At 36.2% G+C, this 18,624-nt stretch overlaps 3 protein-coding genes across 4 annotated transcripts; 2 read left to right on the top strand and 1 right to left on the bottom strand.

Annotated features, from left to right (window-relative positions):
* The first annotated feature begins 574 nt into the window (after positions 1 to 574).
* On the top strand, positions 575 to 6,314 carry LOC102626426 (probable pectate lyase 13). The gene is made up of 4 exons (XM_006485255.4): positions 575 to 1,256; positions 1,792 to 2,683; positions 3,010 to 3,215; positions 6,018 to 6,314. Exons 1-4 carry the CDS (start codon positions 1,120 to 1,122, stop codon positions 6,256 to 6,258), a joined length of 1,476 nt encoding a protein of 491 aa, XP_006485318.1. The 5' UTR covers positions 575 to 1,119; the 3' UTR covers positions 6,259 to 6,314.
* Positions 6,315 to 8,740: 2,426 nt separating this feature from the next.
* LOC102626720 (serine/threonine protein phosphatase 2A 57 kDa regulatory subunit B' beta isoform-like) lies at positions 8,741 to 11,681 on the bottom strand. 2 transcript variants are annotated; one of them, XM_015532365.3, is made up of 3 exons: positions 11,441 to 11,678; positions 10,149 to 11,347; positions 8,741 to 9,357 (listed from the first exon to the last, which is right to left on the bottom strand). In XM_015532365.3, exons 2-3 carry the CDS (start codon positions 11,271 to 11,273, stop codon positions 9,043 to 9,045), a joined length of 1,440 nt encoding a protein of 479 aa, XP_015387851.1. In that variant the 5' UTR covers positions 11,274 to 11,347; positions 11,441 to 11,678; the 3' UTR covers positions 8,741 to 9,042. The 2 variants fall into 2 exon arrangements, 1 of the variants encoding a protein (XP_015387851.1); XR_008054301.1 differs by having other exon boundaries at positions 9,220 to 9,357; positions 9,603 to 11,347; positions 11,441 to 11,681.
* Positions 11,682 to 17,232: 5,551 nt separating this feature from the next.
* LOC107177858 (uncharacterized) lies at positions 17,233 to 18,192 on the top strand. The gene is made up of 3 exons (XM_015532345.1): positions 17,233 to 17,476; positions 17,582 to 17,977; positions 18,095 to 18,192. The coding sequence occupies exons 1-3, from the start codon at positions 17,233 to 17,235 to the stop codon at positions 18,190 to 18,192; spliced, it is 738 nt and encodes a 245-aa protein (XP_015387831.1).
* The last annotated feature ends 432 nt before the right edge of the window (positions 18,193 to 18,624 follow it).

Below are 18,624 nucleotides of genomic sequence, written 5' to 3'. Positions count from 1 at the left end.
TTGGTTTTGGGCTCACTCACACATTAGATATATAATTTGCAAAATTAATGCAAGTATTATTACTACAAACAAAACTACACCAAAATAGAAAAAAAAAATAATTCTTTGAAACCTTGCTTAGAGTATTATTTATTAGTCGCATGAAACAAAGAGAGATAATTTCTTTTCTTCCTTTCTTTCCTGCAAATAAAACTTTCCCAAGAAAATTTTACTGAAAGTTGCTGTCTAATAAGGATCTCAATTGATATCCAAATCTAACCTTCAATCTTTTTCTGACCCAGCAAACAAATTAAAAAGTGAACAGGTTTTGTCTGCACACACGAGTAGTGTGTCTGCGTCTCACTTATTGGAATAATTAACTACATGCTTACATACATTATTGATTATACGTACATGCTTTCACCTTCCCCGCAAGGAATCTTAAATCACCAGACAAAATTAAATAAATGAACAAATAAAAATAAAAATAAAAATAAAAATAAGCACGCAAGTTCTGAGGGACCAATGAAGGCCCCCTAAAAAAAAAAAAAAAAAAAAAAAACAAAACAAAACAAAGTGGTCATGGATTTTGGATAAGTACTTTCTCTACCTCTAGACTTCATCTTTTTATAGCATAATTAAAGAGCAAGGTAGGAATGAGATGTAATGTAATGTAAGAGAAGATTGAGAGATTTTTGCAAGAGAGAATTAGCGAGAAGTTAAGAGAGAGAGAGAGAGAGAGAGAGAGAGAATCAGACTCTCTTCTTCTTCTGCTACTTCTTCTCTTCGCCATGTCCACATCACAGCCACCATTTTCTTTCTCCTCTTCTTTTCTTCATGCTCAAATTAACTTTACTTGCTCATGTAAAAAAATTATTGTTCCATCAACATTATTATTATTATTATAAATTATAATCCTGTTTGTTTTGTTTTATTATATAAACCCATTTCACATTTTCCCAAAATTTGCAACCTCCCAAGTTTGCCTTTGCTGTTCATTCAAGAGCAGGAAAGACATCTCCATTCTGCAATTTGCACCAGCAGGCAGAAGCAAAAGCAAAAGCAAAAAGCAAAGCAAAGCAAGGCAAGGCAGCAGACAAACAAATACCCACCACCGTTATCATTCTTGTACCTTCAACAATGCTTCTAAACACCTGCATTCTCTTAGAATGCCTCTTCTTCCTCATTTTCTCCTCTTCTGCTACAATTTCTTCCCTCAATCTCACTTTACCCCATCAGCATCCTGACCCTGACGCTGTTGCTCAAGATGTGCAAAGGTAAGACCTTACGGTAAACTCCTTCTGGGTTTTGCCCATTGTGTGATTTTAAAATCTTCAAACTCAGATTCCAAAAGATCCCGTTTTTGGATTTTCTTTTGCCATTATAGGGTTTCCAGTTGTGCGTAGGTAAAGGCTTCGGACTCTCCACACTTCAAATCTCTAAAAAGTCCATCTGGGTTATGCTCATTTTATCATTTCAACGAATGGGTAGCCCTCCTTTTCCAAGATCTTCAAGCTCAGATTCCAAAAGATCCCATTTGCTGGGATTTCTTTTGACACTATAGGGTTTCCAGTAGTGCACGGGTACAAACTTCAAACTCGCTACAGTTCCAACCACCAAAAACCCCATCTGCGTTGTGCTCATTTTGTCATTTTGACAAATGGGGTTTCCCTCCTATTCAAACATTTTCTCCAGTTTCCCTTTGCGCTCTCACATTTTCTTAGAAAACTAACAGAGCATTCCTCTGTTTTCCCCTGTTTCCCCTGCTTTTAAACGCGAACTTTCTCTCACTTTCTTCCCATTTTCTTGCAGGAGAGTTAATGTATCTCTATCAAGAAGACAAGCGCTCGCCATTAACGCCCAATGCCAAACCGGAAACCCCATCGACGACTGCTGGCACTGCGACCCAAACTGGGCAGCAAACCGGCAACGGTTAGCCGACTGCAGCGTCGGCTTCGCCCAAGGTACCCTCGGCGGCAAAGGCGGCCAGATCTACGTCGTCACCGACTCCTCCGACAGCGACCCGGCGAACCCCACGCCGGGCACCCTCCGCCACGCCGTCATCCAAACGGAACCCATCTGGATCACCTTCGCCTCCAACATGCTCATCAAGCTCAAACACGAGCTCATCATCAACAGCTACAAAACCATCGACGGCCGCGGCGCCAACGTCGAAATCACCGGCAACGGCTGCCTGACGCTCCAGTACGTGTCCCACGTCATCATCCACAACGTCCACATCCACCACTGCAAGCCCTCGGGGAACACGATGATCGCCTCGTCGCCGACCCACGTCGGGTACCGGGGCAAGTCGGACGGTGACGGGATCTCCATATTCGGCTCGCAGAAGATATGGGTGGATCACTGCTCGCTGAGCTACTGCACCGACGGGCTGATCGACGCGATAATGGGGTCCACGGGGATAACGATCTCCAACAATTATTTCTCGCACCACAATGAGGTGATGCTGCTGGGGCACAACGACAAGTACGCGCTCGATATGGGGATGCAAGTTACCATTGCGTTTAACCACTTCGGTGTGGCGCTGGTGCAGCGAATGCCACGGTGCCGGCGCGGGTACATACACGTGGTCAATAATGACTTCACCTCATGGGAAATGTATGCTATTGGCGGTAGCGCGAACCCCACCATTAACAGTCAAGGGAATCGCTACACCGCTCCGCCCGATGATAATGCCAAAGAGGTATATTTTCAAATTTTTTTATTTTTTCAGATATTTTTGTTAAAAAAAAAATTGTAATTGGTCAATTTCCTTTTGTTATTTTTCATGATTCTGAGGTGGGTCCGAGGGTTTAGGGTTTTGGTGTGAAAAATGTTCCTTTTTTTTTTAATAATGAAATTGTGAAAGATGAATATCTGAAGTGGCTGCCAGCGATTAAATTTCTTTTTACCGAATCTTCCCTGACAACGTCAGTCGTATTCAAGACTTTTTAGTTACCCAGTTTTCCATTCTGTTCACTCGCTTTCCCGAGCGCGTCTGCACATCGTGACGGTGATTGTTGAATTCAGGTGACGAAGCGCGTGGAGACAGACGAGAGTGAGTGGGCGGGCTGGAATTGGAGGACGGAGGGGGACGTAATGGTAAATGGGGCATTCTTTGTGCCGTCAGGCGTGGGGCTCAGCACGCAGTACGCAAAGGCCTCGAGTGTTGAGCCCAAATCAGCCGCCCTCATCGACCGGCTGACCATGAACGCCGGCGTCTTCGGTGGGCCCAGGTACCGTTTCCTTTTCCTAATTTACCCTTGACCCTCTGGTTAACTGAAAAAAACTGTCAGCCTTTTGACTGCGGGTTAGGGTATTTTGGACTTTTGGGTCAGAAACCTTGGTCCTTTCTTGTGAGTTATGTCAATTACAACTCCCCCAAATAATTGATGACCATTAGATTCGAAACCGCTCACATTAAAATTAGATTAGGGAGTTAAATTGTATTCATGTAAACATTGCCAACGAAGCGATTCTCTTTCTATAATATTATTATGTTTTGAATATTGCTGTGTAGACAAAGGTATTTTGTAGCCACTCTAGGAAGTTGGCTACGTTATTTTTTTTCTTAATTAGGAAAGTGGCTATATAAAACGTCGGGTAAGGTCTTGAAATATACCTTTCTTTTTGTAATAAACTAATGAGTTTGATAAGTCCAAGATTCAACATTTAATAAACAAGTGGGAACGGTTTGTTTCTTTGGAATAGTGGGTAAACGTATTAGTAGGTATTACTGTCTAACTTTTGGCTTTACTTATGGGGTAGCACGTGACCTCTGTCGAATGATCATGGCTTGTGCCGCATAGAGATTCTGGCATAGCCGAGCAGAACAGGCAAACAGCCTTACAGTTCATTTGTCTTTGCCCCTGGTTGCCTTTCCAGTTCTGCATGGCCAAAGCCAAAGTCAAAAAATCTCTCTTCATAGATTATTATAAGATCTACCCATGTTCTGCAATTGCATCATAAATGCAGTTTTGATGATATTCCTTGACCTCATGGGACCATTTTAGCTTACTCCTATTTGTACACTCACTGCCCCCAACTAAAATTTTTTCCTTTTTCTTTTTTGTTTTTTTTTTCAACCCACACTTAAATTTGAAAACTACCCAATAGCCCGGTCCAGTGTAGGAAGATGTTCGAGTCTCTTATGTGTATTAGGATCAATTTTCTTTTAAGTATTAGAAAACAGATCCGATATATTCTACTCCCATATATTAAAGACTACACTGTGGATTTGTAAGTATAAGTAAATTTGTTGTATGAAATATCAAAGTGAAAACAAACCCCCCATGTTCAAACTTTGGGAGTACCTTTTAGTTCAAGATTAACTAATCTTTAATCATATGCACATAATGGGTCTATAGGGGATAATTACTTTTTTTATATGATTATGATTCTCTCATGATCTTTAATAAATTTGATTTTTAGTATATCTTGTACTATTTATATTTTAATGTTAGTGTGATTACAATGTAATTATTTTTATTTTTTAATTTATTAACCACCAGTCACTTGAATAAAAATTTTCTACTGAGGGATCCTGATTGGTCTCTATTTAGATGAGTGACATTGGTTGTGTCTTTTTCAAAAAGGCCTGTCAAAGTGGGGAGCACAAGAAAAAGCGCATGCATGTGGGTTAACAGAGTAAAAAGTGCAGGTTACAGAGATGGCCTTTTTTGAGGATGATTGTAGTTGTTAGGCCGTAGGAGAGCCAAACCGCCAAACCTGGTCATGTTTTAGTGGGTGTGTTGTTGTGTTTTAATTTATGGTCAGATGATCTGGGTTTATATTCTCGTCAAATTTCAAAGTGCTTTCCAGCCAGTGAAAGTGGGGCCCTTTCATATGCTTTTTCATGGTTCTGGGCTCCATTTCTGATGCATGACATAAATTATACATGAACCACTAGCTGCATCGCTCTTGGGAATAACAAAACAAAAAAGTGCTTCCTTGTGACCCGTTTCCCGCTGCCTTCTATTGACTTTTGCTATTTCCATTAACTACTTTTTACGGAGCTGGCTAAGTTCCGGATTCTGTAACTTACAGATCTTAACTTTAGCCAACTCCCGTACACACCCATTTGCTGGTTTTTCTCTCTCCTCAGGACATGTGTGTTCTTCTCATTGGGTGTGTATGTTACAGATTCTGTAACATAGCGACCTCCACTTTTTACTATAATCTATTGTGACACTAATTTTACTTCAATTAAGGTTTGGTTACTTCAATTAAGGTTTGGTCCCTTTCTAGTTACCATTTTCATGTTTGCTAATTGCAGCTCCTTTTCATTTTTGCTTTTTTCGAAGTTCCAACCTATCATTATGAAATACAACTTGCAAGCCCTGCATGTGATACTTTGAATAATTCCTTCATGTTGGTAAATGGCAGAAAACAAATTCTGAAGAAACTTGTTCTGAAAATTTTCCTCCTAGTCTTTGAATATTCTGTTTTCCCATAGTTTTTTTATGTAAGATGGTGAAAGCACTGTGGCCTCAGATAGCAAGTTGCTTATGAATCTCATATCATTAGAACATTTGTGGCCAAATTGATAGTTTGAAAATACATTTTTTTGTCGCATTGATGGTCTCATGCTTTTCTGGATATAGTTGCTAGTTCCATGCTTTTCCATTTGGCACATGTTCATAGTTACACTTGGAAAAGAAAATCTTCAAAACAAACTTGAACATCGTAAGATTAGTTCTATTCTGTTTTGCACTTTTATAAATTTAACCCATATGCAGCCTCAAATTTCCAACAAACTTTTCCTTATCTTTATATTGTAGATGCACTCTCACATTGTCTCCTTGTATCGAAAAATAGGCACTTTAGCCCCACAGACATTCTACTATTTTTTAATGAAGCTTTATTCCATTTCAACTAGTTATAATAAAATTTTATAGCATTCATATGGTCTAGAATATCTAGTTATGTGCAAGTTGATATTATTTTAAAGCCAACTTTCCTGTTTAGTCATGTGCGTTCTGTTGCATCATCTTTTCGACGACGTACACTTATTTGGATCCTTGAATTATTCTTCACAGGGATGATGAAGGGGAGGGCAACTCTTATCCCGGATTCAGCGGCGGTGGGTCCGGCAGCGGCGGCACCAACCGCAACAACGGTGATGGCGACTTCTTTGGAATGGTATTCGGGAGCGGCGCGTCGCGGCTCCCACCACCCTCTCCTTCAACCTCAATCTTTTTGTCTCTTCTAATTATTTTGATTTTGTACACTATCACCAACCATGATGCTCCATTATCATTACAATTATTATTGTTATAGAAAATTATAAAGCAAGATAGGGGAAGAAGAAAATGAAGAAAATTCATTGCTGCATAGTTTCATTGCATTATTATTATTAGCCTACTACCACCACTACTACTAACATCTAGCAATATAATTAATTATGGAGCCCCAACAACATCAGAGGTGCGTGTGATATTTCTAACATGTGTAGGCCCATGTTGCTGGGTCATTACAAAAAGAGAAAAAAGAATGTAAATGTGATTAATGATTGATTCTCTAATGACTCTGCTGACAAACAAATATTGAAAGTAAATAATATTGACAAAAGATAGGATATGGGTGGAATAATTGGATTCCCACGTCGGTTTCGTCTGATTGGTGCTTTTCGATCTTTTCTTTTTTCTTGAATGTGATTCTGCATAATTTTTCAATAATGAAGAATGGATTTAACATGGCGTGCGTCTTTGTCGGAGAAAATTGCCAAAACTCAAAAAGAGAGTGAGATTGAGGGTGAGGTGTGAAAGCATTTGTGCATGCATTGATTAACTCATGCTTAGACTTAGTTGCTTACATAATAATGGTGGCCAATTTTTGTATCAAGAATCAGAGGGAAGGAGTCTTGAATGACTTAAGGTTTGTCTCCTTGGATAGTTATAGACTCATTATTTTAGAAATTGACGTAAAAAATTTTATCATTTAAAAATAAACATCCAAAACTCTCTTTTAAAAGTGAATCTCGTCTATTTAGATAACGATAAGAGCATACAATAAAATTAGCAGAGATTATAGCACATTAATTTTGGTGGACATTGTAGTACATTAATGTCCTTATCTCTATTAAAATAAATAAAAATTACTAACCTAAGAGATTAGTTGTTCATTTCTGAAATAAAGAGTCCATAAGAACAAACTTAAAAGTTTGAAGTAAACAAAAAATAATAATAACTTATTTAGAGTTAGGTGTGTTCATCTAATAACGACTTATCATTCGACAGGTCTGATGGATCCTTTGTTGAGATCCATATTTTTTATTTAAAATTTTTAAACTCTGTCAAGTGAGATCCATAGTAAAACTCATCAAACTTATTTAAGAATATTTTTAAATAAAAAATGTTATACAAAAGACTTTAAAAAGAGTTTTTAATTTTAATAATTTTGTAAAAATGAAATTGTTGATCCGAATTTTGAAAAGTTGTGGACCACCGCTTGAAAGTAGGAATTGTGTCTCATGTCACTGTGATCCGATCTGTGCACTTGTGATAATGTTTGATTTTATGCATTTCTATTGAACGGTCGACCAATCATTTCCCGTATTTCACTTGGCACAATGTTTAGATCAAACATATCCACATATAAATTGGCTTTTGACAGTCCTACCATTATTTTATAATTTTATTTTATTAATTTAATATTGTAAATAATAAACTACAAGTAAAATGAAAGAAATTAGAAAAAAAAACAAGGTAAATGACTTAGAAAGCGCTTTAGAGGTCAAAAGCACTTCCTCTAGAGGACCGCTGGTTTTGGCTCTACTCTGAAACTGAGAGGTTTCTACCTTCTATGTGTTCTCGTTGCACCCAGAGATAAATATTTTAGAGCAAGGACCACATGGGTCTGCACTGCTTGGAGCTATACTTCCTCTCAGCTTGACCACATATTCATATTTATCCCCGAATAATCACCAGAATATCATCGTCTCAGTGAGAGAAATCTAAAATTCCTTATGTAATTGCAAATGAATGCATTCAAACAATCCGAGTGCTTTAGCATCACCAGTTTTCTCATAAAATTAATCCATAATTCCAGCCAAGAATCCCGCCTACGGTTATTAGTTTATTGGATAAAAGCTCGTTTAATTCCTATATTTCGATGTTAATATTTATTTAGTCCGTGTATTTTTAAAATATCTTAAAACATCCATGTCGTTAAATTCTTGACACTCCTATAATTATTTTTTTGTTCATTTTGACTTGCTTTTACAGTACTGTCATTTTACAATAATTTTTTTGGACATTAATAAAAAGAAAAAAAAACTACCAATTTAACAAAAAAAAATAGAAACAAAAAAAATATATTAATCTTTGTGGAACACTTTATTGAGGAGTTAAAATATTAACTTTTTTATTAATGTCCAAAAAAATTGATAATTTAATTTTTTTTATAAATATTAATTTTTTTGGACATAGTGAGTTTCGACAAAGATTAATATGTATTCTTTTTATTTTTATTTAATTTTTTTGTGTTAAATTGGTAATTTAATTTTTTTTGTTAATGTCCAAAAAATATTATTGCAAGAGGATAATATTGTAAGAATAAACCAAAAAAAACAAAAAAATAATGGGAGTGTCAATAGTTTAACGACAATGATATTTTGAGATATTATTAAAACTACATGAATTAAACATACTCCAACCTCAAAGTATAAAGACTAAACGAGTTTTAACCTTTAGTTTACTAGTTACTATGCCAAAAGAATACTACTACCTGCAAAATCACAAAGTTGAGGCTGATAAAGCTATGAGGAGGGAATGGGATCAGATACATTAATAATCCTAAATGAAATGATAAACAAAAGTCGTTACAAAATCTTTAATAAGAGATATGTTCTTGTAAATGGCAACAATATGCAAGACAAAACCTCATAGGTTTTTCCTCATTTCTTTTGATTTTGCTAAATTATACCACTCAGCCTTAGTCTGACCTCTTTATATGAATGAAATCAAAGAATAGTTAACCTGAAGCCCTAAAACAATGTTTAATTTTACTCTATCTACTCGATTACCTATTGTTGCTCTTTGACTGAATGAATTCCCTAACCGATCAATTAACCATAACGCCACTGCCTGCGGCAACTGCTTCCAGTTTCTTCCATATCAGTTCACGCTGCTCTTCTAATTCTTGAGCCCTGGCTTCTTTCTCCTCGTACTGCCTCTTGCATTCTTCAAACAAGTGAGCATCCATCTCCTCGAACATCCTCCGAACATTGGCACTTAGCCCATGAACTGCTTGATTCCAGTGACTTCGCAAGTTCTTCTCTAATGGATTAAGGATTAGTGGGAAAAGTAAATTTCGGTTCTGAGAAATCAAGTCTACCATGTGTTCGTTGTTCCACAAGAACAGAGCTCGTTCTGCAACCTGTCATGAGTATTTATAACAAAAAGCACTTTCTAAACAACATCTTCCTACAGAGGAAGTTTATATATTTTAAAAAATTCATGACTGATAGAATAAACAGCATCTAAACACTGAAAACAATGCAGAGAAATAACCAGAAAACATGAATACAGTCAACATCAGAAGCAGCTACAACTTAAACTTGTAAAGCCAGTCAAAATTCTCATCAGAGTTACATATTTTGATGATGACAGTAGATGCCTTACCATATAAGGAATGCATAGATGCTCATTTACTATAGGGATAGAAAATCTAATGGCATGCAAATATGATAAGAACGTTCAAACTACAGAAGAAAGAAAAAGTTTAATGACGTGTCCACCTTGCAATGCAGCCAAGCCAAATATCTAACCTATTCAATGGTCAACGTCAATATATCACCCTGCTTACTTGCATCACCCACATTACTGTAATAAAAAATGATGTAATCTTATAATTCAAATCCTAGACTGATGACAAAGATTGCAAAGGTAAAATTCAAAAGCCTTAGGAACATCAGGATCTTAATAAATCAGAACTATTCTGAACAATGGAATAGTTATCTCAGCAGCATAATGTAAATCTAGAAATTGAGAAAATAAAAATTCCATTATGTGTTGACTGCATGGCAACTGAAAATACACTTACCAAGATAATAAGATAATCTAGTCCTAAATAAATCACAATGTTACATGAGTGCAAGACAGACCTGCAAGCGAGACTGCACTGCAATAACATGACATATAAATCAGAGAAGTTACGATGATATGAACCTGGAAGTGAGGGCTAGTAAGGCAGCGTCCAATCTGTCTGAAAAGAGGACCCATGCATTGTTGAAACTCTGCAGGATGCGTCACATCCAAAACTTCTTCTAGTTCTCCAAGGAACAAAACTTCCTTTTGACAGTTCGTCACTGGCCAATACCTCAACAAGCCCCTAATGACCGTATCCGCCAACTCGTAATCCTTCTCAACAAACTGTACAACACAATAAGTCAACTGCTGATGGTACAAAGCAACACATTTTGGCTTATGTAATGGTAACATTGCCCGAACAAGAAGCAACTTATGTTCCTCTTTCATCGGCAATGCAAACCCATTAATTATACTCCCTAAAATCTCCAATAGCTCCCCAATGCCATTATGTCTCTCCGTCTCGAAAATAAACCTATAAAACACATTATTTATCCCAGCTCTAATGAAGGGCCGATGTGACATGAACCTTCCATATATCCTATGAAGCACCATTTTCAAATACTCCCTCTCTCTGTGATCCTCTGTATCAAACAGATCGAGTAACTTCAACACAAATGTATGATCAATATACCTTTTGGCAATCTTTTTGTCAGCTCCATTTGACACAATGTACCTCAACAGAATTTCATAAACCAACTGTAAATGTGGCCAAGCGGGCTCCAACCACGCATCCTCCTCATCCGGTTCCCCCACGTCGGGCAAGGACCCCGTGTTTTCATGAAAAGCTGGTGGCAAAGCCCTAAAAATATTAATTGAAATCATCCTCATCAAATTTTCTTGCATCTGTTCATTAATTTTACTCGAATCTGACTGGATAAATTTCACCAACTCTTGCAAATTCCTATGCTTAATCTCTTTCTCGCGTGTCATTTTCGAAGGATCGTTGAAATCACACAACACGCAACAAAGTTGAGTCTTTTTTATGAACAAATTCAGCTTTTCTGATGATGGCACGTCATTAAATTTCGGCAAGTTCTGAATCTCGTACTTAGGAATTATAGGGCTGGGCTGAGGTAATGGTGATAGAATCGGGGGCTGCGACTCAAAATTTGCCACAGACGAGTGATTCACCGTCACAAATGTTTCATTGGAAACAGATTTTGATCCCTTTCTGTGTCCACGTTTGATAATTTTGTTAAACATCTTTTTCTATTCTCAACTCGAAACCCTAGAATTTGGGAATTTTATTATAACCAACGGCTGGTCGAATCAAAATCCTAAATTGAAAACCAAAATAAGAAAAAATAAAAATGTGTGATTGAATGAATGAATGAACGAATGAAAAGGAAAATGGAAATTGAGAAAGTTACCGCTTTTGGGAGCCGAGATGTCGGAGGAGAGAAACCATGAGAATGTAAGGGCGTTTGGCTGACGAGAAAGTGAGGGAAAATAATGGGAAGATTTGAGAGAAAAAGAAAAATAGAGAAAATTTTTATGTAATGTGAGTGGCTTAGTGTCTGTAAGGGGAGAGATGGAATAATAACTGAAAACTGGAAATTTTGAAATTTGATTTTCTGTTATTGACTTTTTTTTTTGGTCGTTGTGTCTGTTGTGTTTTGTTTTGTTTGAAATTTATTTATTTTTAACAATTTTGTCACGTGACAGTTATAGGGTAGTGCTTACTTTTTAAATAATTAGTTTTTTTTTCTTTAGTTTAAAAGAAAAAAAGGAAAACTTAATCTGGAAACATAAAATATTAGGGTCCCCTAACTTACATTTAATGTAACTTACGGTCAGCCTCTGAAATTTCATCAACCCCCTATCTTCTATGTTATTTATATTTTATTCATGAATATTATAAACTTTTTAAATTATAAACTTTCGTTTAACCCCTTATATTCAATTTTATTTTATTGAAACCCTAGAGTATGAATTCGCCCCTATAATTTTAAATTCTCAAATTAACCTCTATTTAATTAAAAAATATAATTATTGTTAAATGAATTATAATTATAATTATTATTTTATTATAATCATAAATATAATTATATTTTTAAAATAGATTATTGTTATTATTAATAACAAGAATAAAAAGAATTATAATTAATTAATCTATTAACAATTTAATAATATTTTTTTATTAAATTGTTAATAATAATAATTAATGATAATTATTATTAATAATTAATTTTTGAATAATAATAACAATAATAATAATTAAAATACAAAATAATAATTATGATAAAAATTAATTAAGGATTTTATAAAAATTGTTTTACAATTTAACTCATTCTGATTTTGATTCTAAAACAAAATAAACAAATAAATGGTAATACAACTTATTCTAATTACGATTTCTTCAGTTCAAGTAAATAAATTATAATGTTATTTTATCTTTTTTTTTCTCTGATACATTTTCTAAAGAAATAGAGAGAGAGAGAGAGAGAGTATATTTTTTTAACTTTTGAAAATAATCACATTTTGTAAAATCTTACGATAGAATAAGATGTAGATCAATTTTAACTCGATGAAAATATATTGATTGTTAAAAAAAAGTAAATTAAAAATAAATATTTGAGAAAATATATTATTAAATGAATAATAATAATAATAATAATTTTAATTTATTTACTTAAACTGAAGAAATCGTAATTAGAATGAGTTGTATTACAATTTATGTGTTTATTTTGTCTTAGAATCAAAATTAGAATAAGTTAAATTGTAACCAATTGCTATAAAATCCTTAATTAATTTTTATCATAATTTTTATTTTATATTTTAATTATTATTATTGTTATTATTATTCAAAAATTAACTATTAATAATAATTATCGTTAATTATTATTATTAACAATTTAATAAAAAATTATTATTAATTATTGTTAATAGATTAATTAATTATAATGCTTTTTATTCTTGTTATTAATAATAACAATAATCTATTTAAAAAATATAATTATATTTATGATTATAATAAAATAATAAATATAATTATAATTCATTTAACAATAATTATATTTTTTAATTAAATGGATGTTAATTTGAGAATTTAAAATTATAGGGGCGAATTCATACGCTAGGGTTTTAATAAAATAAAATTGAGTATAAGGGTTAAACGAAATTTTACAATTGAAAAAGTTTATAATATTCATGAATAAAATATAAATAACATAGAGTATAGGGGGCTAGATGAAATCTCAGAGGCTAGCCGTAAGTTACATTGAATGTAACTTAGGCGGACCCAAAATATTATGGTGTTTAAGACAACATTGGCCAAATTCATAGGATTGCATTGACCTTGTTTTAAAAGTGTAATACGTGTTGCATAGGCTATTAGGTACATATTTCCTCTTTCTTCTACAATATTTTTTTCTCTGAAAAAGGCACAGGAATGAAAGTAGACGGAAGCCGTCATGGCTTGGTTTAGCCACTCACGAGTTGGGTGTCCTTTTTTCATTACCTGACTTTTTCTTTATATTTTAGAATCTCTTTATTTTAAGCTTTGAAAAAGAGTTACAGAAGCCTCCTTTATTACAGTTTCAAAAGGATGCGTGGTCTTCTAGTGCCGAAAACTTTGTCAGAAAGCAATGGATACAGAGGAGTGTCAAGTCATCGTCTTAAAAGAAGAAGAGGAAGATACGATAACGCTTATGGGAAGGATGAAGAAAACCGGGGAAAAAATTGTTGCAAACTGCTTGGTGGGAAAGGTCATGCTCACAAGAGGAGTTAATAGGGAGGGTCTGAAGGCAACCATGCAACAAGCATGGAGGACAGTAAAAGAAGTAAAAGTTGAGAGTATGAGAGAAAATATATTCTTGTTCAGATTTACTACTGAAGAAGAAAGGAAAAGAGTGCTTATGGGGGTCCATGGCACTTCGATAGAGCTCTGGAGAGGAAATTGAGGTTGAAGATGCAGCAGAAAATATGGAAAACACATTGGCGGGAGCTGGCAGCCACCCCCGCCTGTAGCCAGCCCCGTCAGCAGCCATGAGAGTCCTAAGCTGGAACGTTCGAGGTCTGGGGAAGCCTCGAACACGCCTAGCTATAAAGAAAGTTCTCCACCTGCATCAGCCTCATCTTTTCTTTTGCTGTGAAACAAAGATGACGGCTCAGCAGGTTGCCACAATTTGTAAAAAATTTGATTTTGAGAATTGTTTTGTAGTAGATAGAAATCGAATGGGAGGAGGATTAACACTTTTCTGGAATTCGGGAGTTGATGTCACCATTAAATCTTACAGCTCTCACCACATTGATGCAATTGTGCAAAATCAGAGTGACAAGATTTGGAGATGCACTGGGGTTTATGGCCACGCAGAAACCAGTCAAAAGCATCATACATGGACTTTACTGAAAAGGTTAGTTGGGCTGTACTCATATTCTTAGTGTTGTTTTGACGATTTTAACGAAATTCTAGATTTTCATGAAAAAATGGGCCGGGGGGGGGGGGGGGGAACAAAGTGTGAACATGATGGCTAATTTTAGGGAGACCATCAAAGCATGTGATTTGATGGATATGGGTTATAGAGGGCATAAATACATGTGGTCAAACAGGAGATTTGGAGGCAACTATATCGAAGAAAGGCTAGATAAATTCTTGTGCAGCAAGGATTGAGACAAGAATTTTCAAAACCTCACAGCAATGAATTTGGTAAACTGGGTCTCAGACCACTGCCCAATCATATTCGAGGTGAAAGAAAAGAGTAAAAGGCTGAATTACAAGAGAAGATCCTTCCCCCGAGACCACTACGAGGATATGTGGAGCTCGTACGAGGGTTGCAACAACATTGTGAAAGGTGAATGGGATCTCTTTGAGGCTAGAAGATGGGAGAGTGCAGTGCAACAATTTCAGAGGGTGGCAAAAAGGTCTTTAGCTCTGCTGAAAATTTGGAGCAAAAAAGAGTTTGAAGGTAGGAAAAGAAAGCAAAAGGATCTGATGGAGTAGCTAGAAAAAGCTTGGCAGAAGCCATCTCAGGTTGTGGATGGGAAAGAAATCAGGAAGCTGAAAACTCAAGTAAACAACATGTTGATAGAGGAAGAAATGTATTAGAAGCAGAGATCAAGAGCGGATTGGCTAAGGGAAAGCGATAAAAACACAAAGTTTTATCACTCCAAAGCATCAGCTCGGAAGAGAAAAACAAAATTTGGGGAGTTGAAGATTCTCAAGGGCACTGGATAAACGAACAAGAAGAAATAGAAAGAGAGTTTTGCGATTACTTCCAGCAGCTCTTCACCTCAACTAGACCAAGTCAAAGCCAAATTAATGAAGCTCTAAAAGAGATGCTACCAAAAGTCACGCCCGAGATGAATGATTACTTGGAGGAGCCATTCACCCTTGAAGATATAACAAGTGCATTATCATATATGTATCCAACAAAAGCCCCGGGGCCAGATGGTCTGCCTGTTGTGTTTTTCCAAAAGCACTGGCAAATAGTTGGCAGTAGAGTGACTAAAACATGCCTACACATTTTGAACGAACAAGGTACCTTAGAATCCCTCAATCACACTTTTATTGCTCTTATTCCTAAGATTGAGAAGACTAGGGTAGTATCTAATTTTAGACCAATAAATCTTTGCAATGTGGTGTATAGAATTATAACCAAAGCAATAGCAAACAGGCTAAAACCAATCTTGACTTATATTATTTCTCCAAACCAGAGCGCATTCATCCCTGATAGGCTCATTACAGATAATGTGATTATCGGTTATGAATGCCTCCATAAAATTCGGCATAGCAAAGGAAAGACGAATGGTTTAATGGCTTTGAAATTAGACATCAGCAAAACTTATAATAGAATTGAATGGAACTTCCTAGAACAATCCTTGATAGCTTTGGGGTTCTCAACAAAATGTATAGGCCTGATTATGAGATGTATTACCACTGCTTTATTTTTAATAATTATAAATGGGAGTCTAGTGGGATTAATTCAGCCCCAAAGGGGCCTTAGGCAGGGGTGTCCTCTCTCCTCATACCTGTTCATTCTTTGTGCAGAAGTCTTCTCCAACTTGCTGACTCAGGCGGAAATGGAGCAAAAATTTAGAAGCTTAAGATTCTCAAAGGATGTCACTATTTCACATTTGCTCTTTGCAGACGATAGCTTAATTTTCAGCAGAGCTTCGGTGGCTGATTGCAAGGTCTTGAAGGAGATTTTTGACTACTATGCAAAGGCCTCTGGGCAGATTTTTAACCTCGAGAAGTCCTCTATGTTTTTCAGCGGGAGTGTCACCAACAATCAACTCACAGCAATAAGAAAACTCCTACAACTAAAGGTGGTATCTAAGTACGAAAAATACTTAGGCTTACCATTCATGCTGGGCAGAAAAAAGATGAGTTTTTTTCGTGAGGTTAAGCTTAAGGTGCTGAGCAAAATCTGAAATTGGCATCACAAACAGTTTTCCAGTGGCGGGAAAGAGATCCTAATAAAGGTTGTAGCACAAGCAGTTCCAAATTATGCCATGAGTGTATTCAAGCTTCCGAAGGGATTATGTGAAGATATTTAAAAAGCAATTGCAAAGTTCTGGTGGGGCTCCAAAACAGATAGGTGTGGGATTCATTGGTCGAGGTGGGATAGCTTAAACAAAGCAAAAAGTAGAGAGATGATGGGCTTCAGAGATCTAACTAGCTTCAACCAAGTCTTGGTGGCTAAACAAGGGTGGAGGCTTCTTCGATTCCCAAATTCCCTAATGGCAAGGGTGATGCAAGCTAAATATTACAAAAACTCTACTTTTTGGAATGCAAAGGAAGGCTCTTATCCATTTTATTTGGAGAAGCATATTATGGGGAAGGCAAGTAATCAAGAAAGGGGTGAGATGAAGAATAGGAAATGGAAGGAAAGTCTTGGTTTACAAAGATAACTGGATACCAAGACCAATTACTTTCAAGCATTTTTCTCCCCAAAATTTACCCACTGAGACAGTGGTGGCTGACTTCATTGATGCTGACAACAAGTGGAGAGTAGATAAACTGGAGCAACATTTCATGAAGGAAGATGTAGAAGCTATCAGCTAGATCCCTTTGCCTAGAAGCCAAAAGGAAGATGCTGTTTTATGGCATTTTGACAAGAGAGGGGAGTATACTGTGAAGAGTGGCTATCAAATAGCCCTCAATCTCAAGTTCCCTAATGAGCCTACCAACTCAGAAAACGGCTCCAGGCAATGGAATTTTATGTGGATGCTTGACTTGCCTGAGAAGATCAAGATCTTCATGTGGAGGGTGATAAAAAACATTCTGCCTACTGCTGAAAATTTGTGGAAAAGGAAAAGCCTGCAAGATTCAATCTGCCAGAGATGTAAGAAGGAAGTGGAAACTATAAAGCATGTCTTAGTGGAGTGCAAAGCTGCAAGGAAGGTATGGGAACTAGCTCTACTCCCTCTGCAGTCACATTCTGAGCAGAGCCAAGATTTTCTCAGTACAGTCCAAGACTTATGCTCCAGAGCAAGGAAAGGGGAAGCAGAGCTAATAGTGGTGTACTGCTAGATGATTTGGTTTGCAATGAACAATTTCATTTTTTAAGGGAGGAAGCTAGAGCCAAAGATCTCAGCAGCCAAAGCAAAATCAGTTTTGGAGGCTTATCAAAGAGTGAGAAAAGCCGAATCAGCAAAAGTCAGCCCTGACAGAAGAGCAAATCAGCAGAGATGGATGCCTCCCCCAGAAAATGTCCTAAAACTGAATGTAGATGCAGCTATAAACAATAAAGACCAAGTTACAGGGTTGGGAGCAGTCATTAGAAATTCAGATGGTTTGGTTATAGTCGCAGGAATCAAGCAAGCTCAATTAAGGGAGGGGGTCAGCTTTGCAGAAGCAGAAGCCATTCAATGGGGGCTGCAGGTGGCTAAGAAAGCAGCCATCTCCAACTTAATTGTGGAAACCAATTGCAAAGAAGTGACTGAACTAATCAACAACACAAAGGGCAACAGAACAATTTTTTTTTAGATAATTTCATATATCCAAAGTCAAAAAAAGGATTTTCAAAGTGTTCAATTTTATTTTATCCCTAGAATCTGTAATGCTTATGCACATACTTTAGCAAAACTTGCTTTAAGGAATGATTCAGCTGCCATTTGGCTTGGAAACTTTCCAGCAGATGTGCAGAATGTACTTAATAGTGTTGTCCATTTGGAATAACAGGCTTACTTTCTATTAAAAAAAAAAAAAAAAGCGTCATACGTGTGTGATTTTTTTTTTTTTTTGGGTGGGGGGCGCCGGGCGCTCCAAAAGAAAAACAAAAATTTAATTCACACTGTTTAAGTTTTTTAATTATCTGAATTAACATTGATATTTACGACGACACAGTGCCGCAAATTATGTTCACGATGTTATTATCATAACTCTGGCTTAAAAATTCTAAAACTGATTCAATAAATAATAAAAAGTATTTAGCGTTAAAACAACTCAACGATTGGAAACTAAACCGTATAACATAACTTTAACATCAACCGAAAGACGCATCGCAACCTGCAGCCAGAATATCACCAGAAACAATTCTCCACTCCACTTCACTAGAAAAAAACTAAACCATGCAACATAAATTTAACCAACAGATCAAAAGAAATTCAG

Source organism: Citrus sinensis, chromosome 4 (genome assembly GCF_022201045.2).
Source record: "Citrus sinensis cultivar Valencia sweet orange chromosome 4, DVS_A1.0, whole genome shotgun sequence".
Classification (NCBI taxonomy): Eukaryota; Viridiplantae; Streptophyta; class Magnoliopsida; order Sapindales; family Rutaceae; genus Citrus; species Citrus sinensis.
Note: the sequence above shows the minus strand (reverse complement) of the source record. Positions and strands in the feature narration are given on the sequence as shown.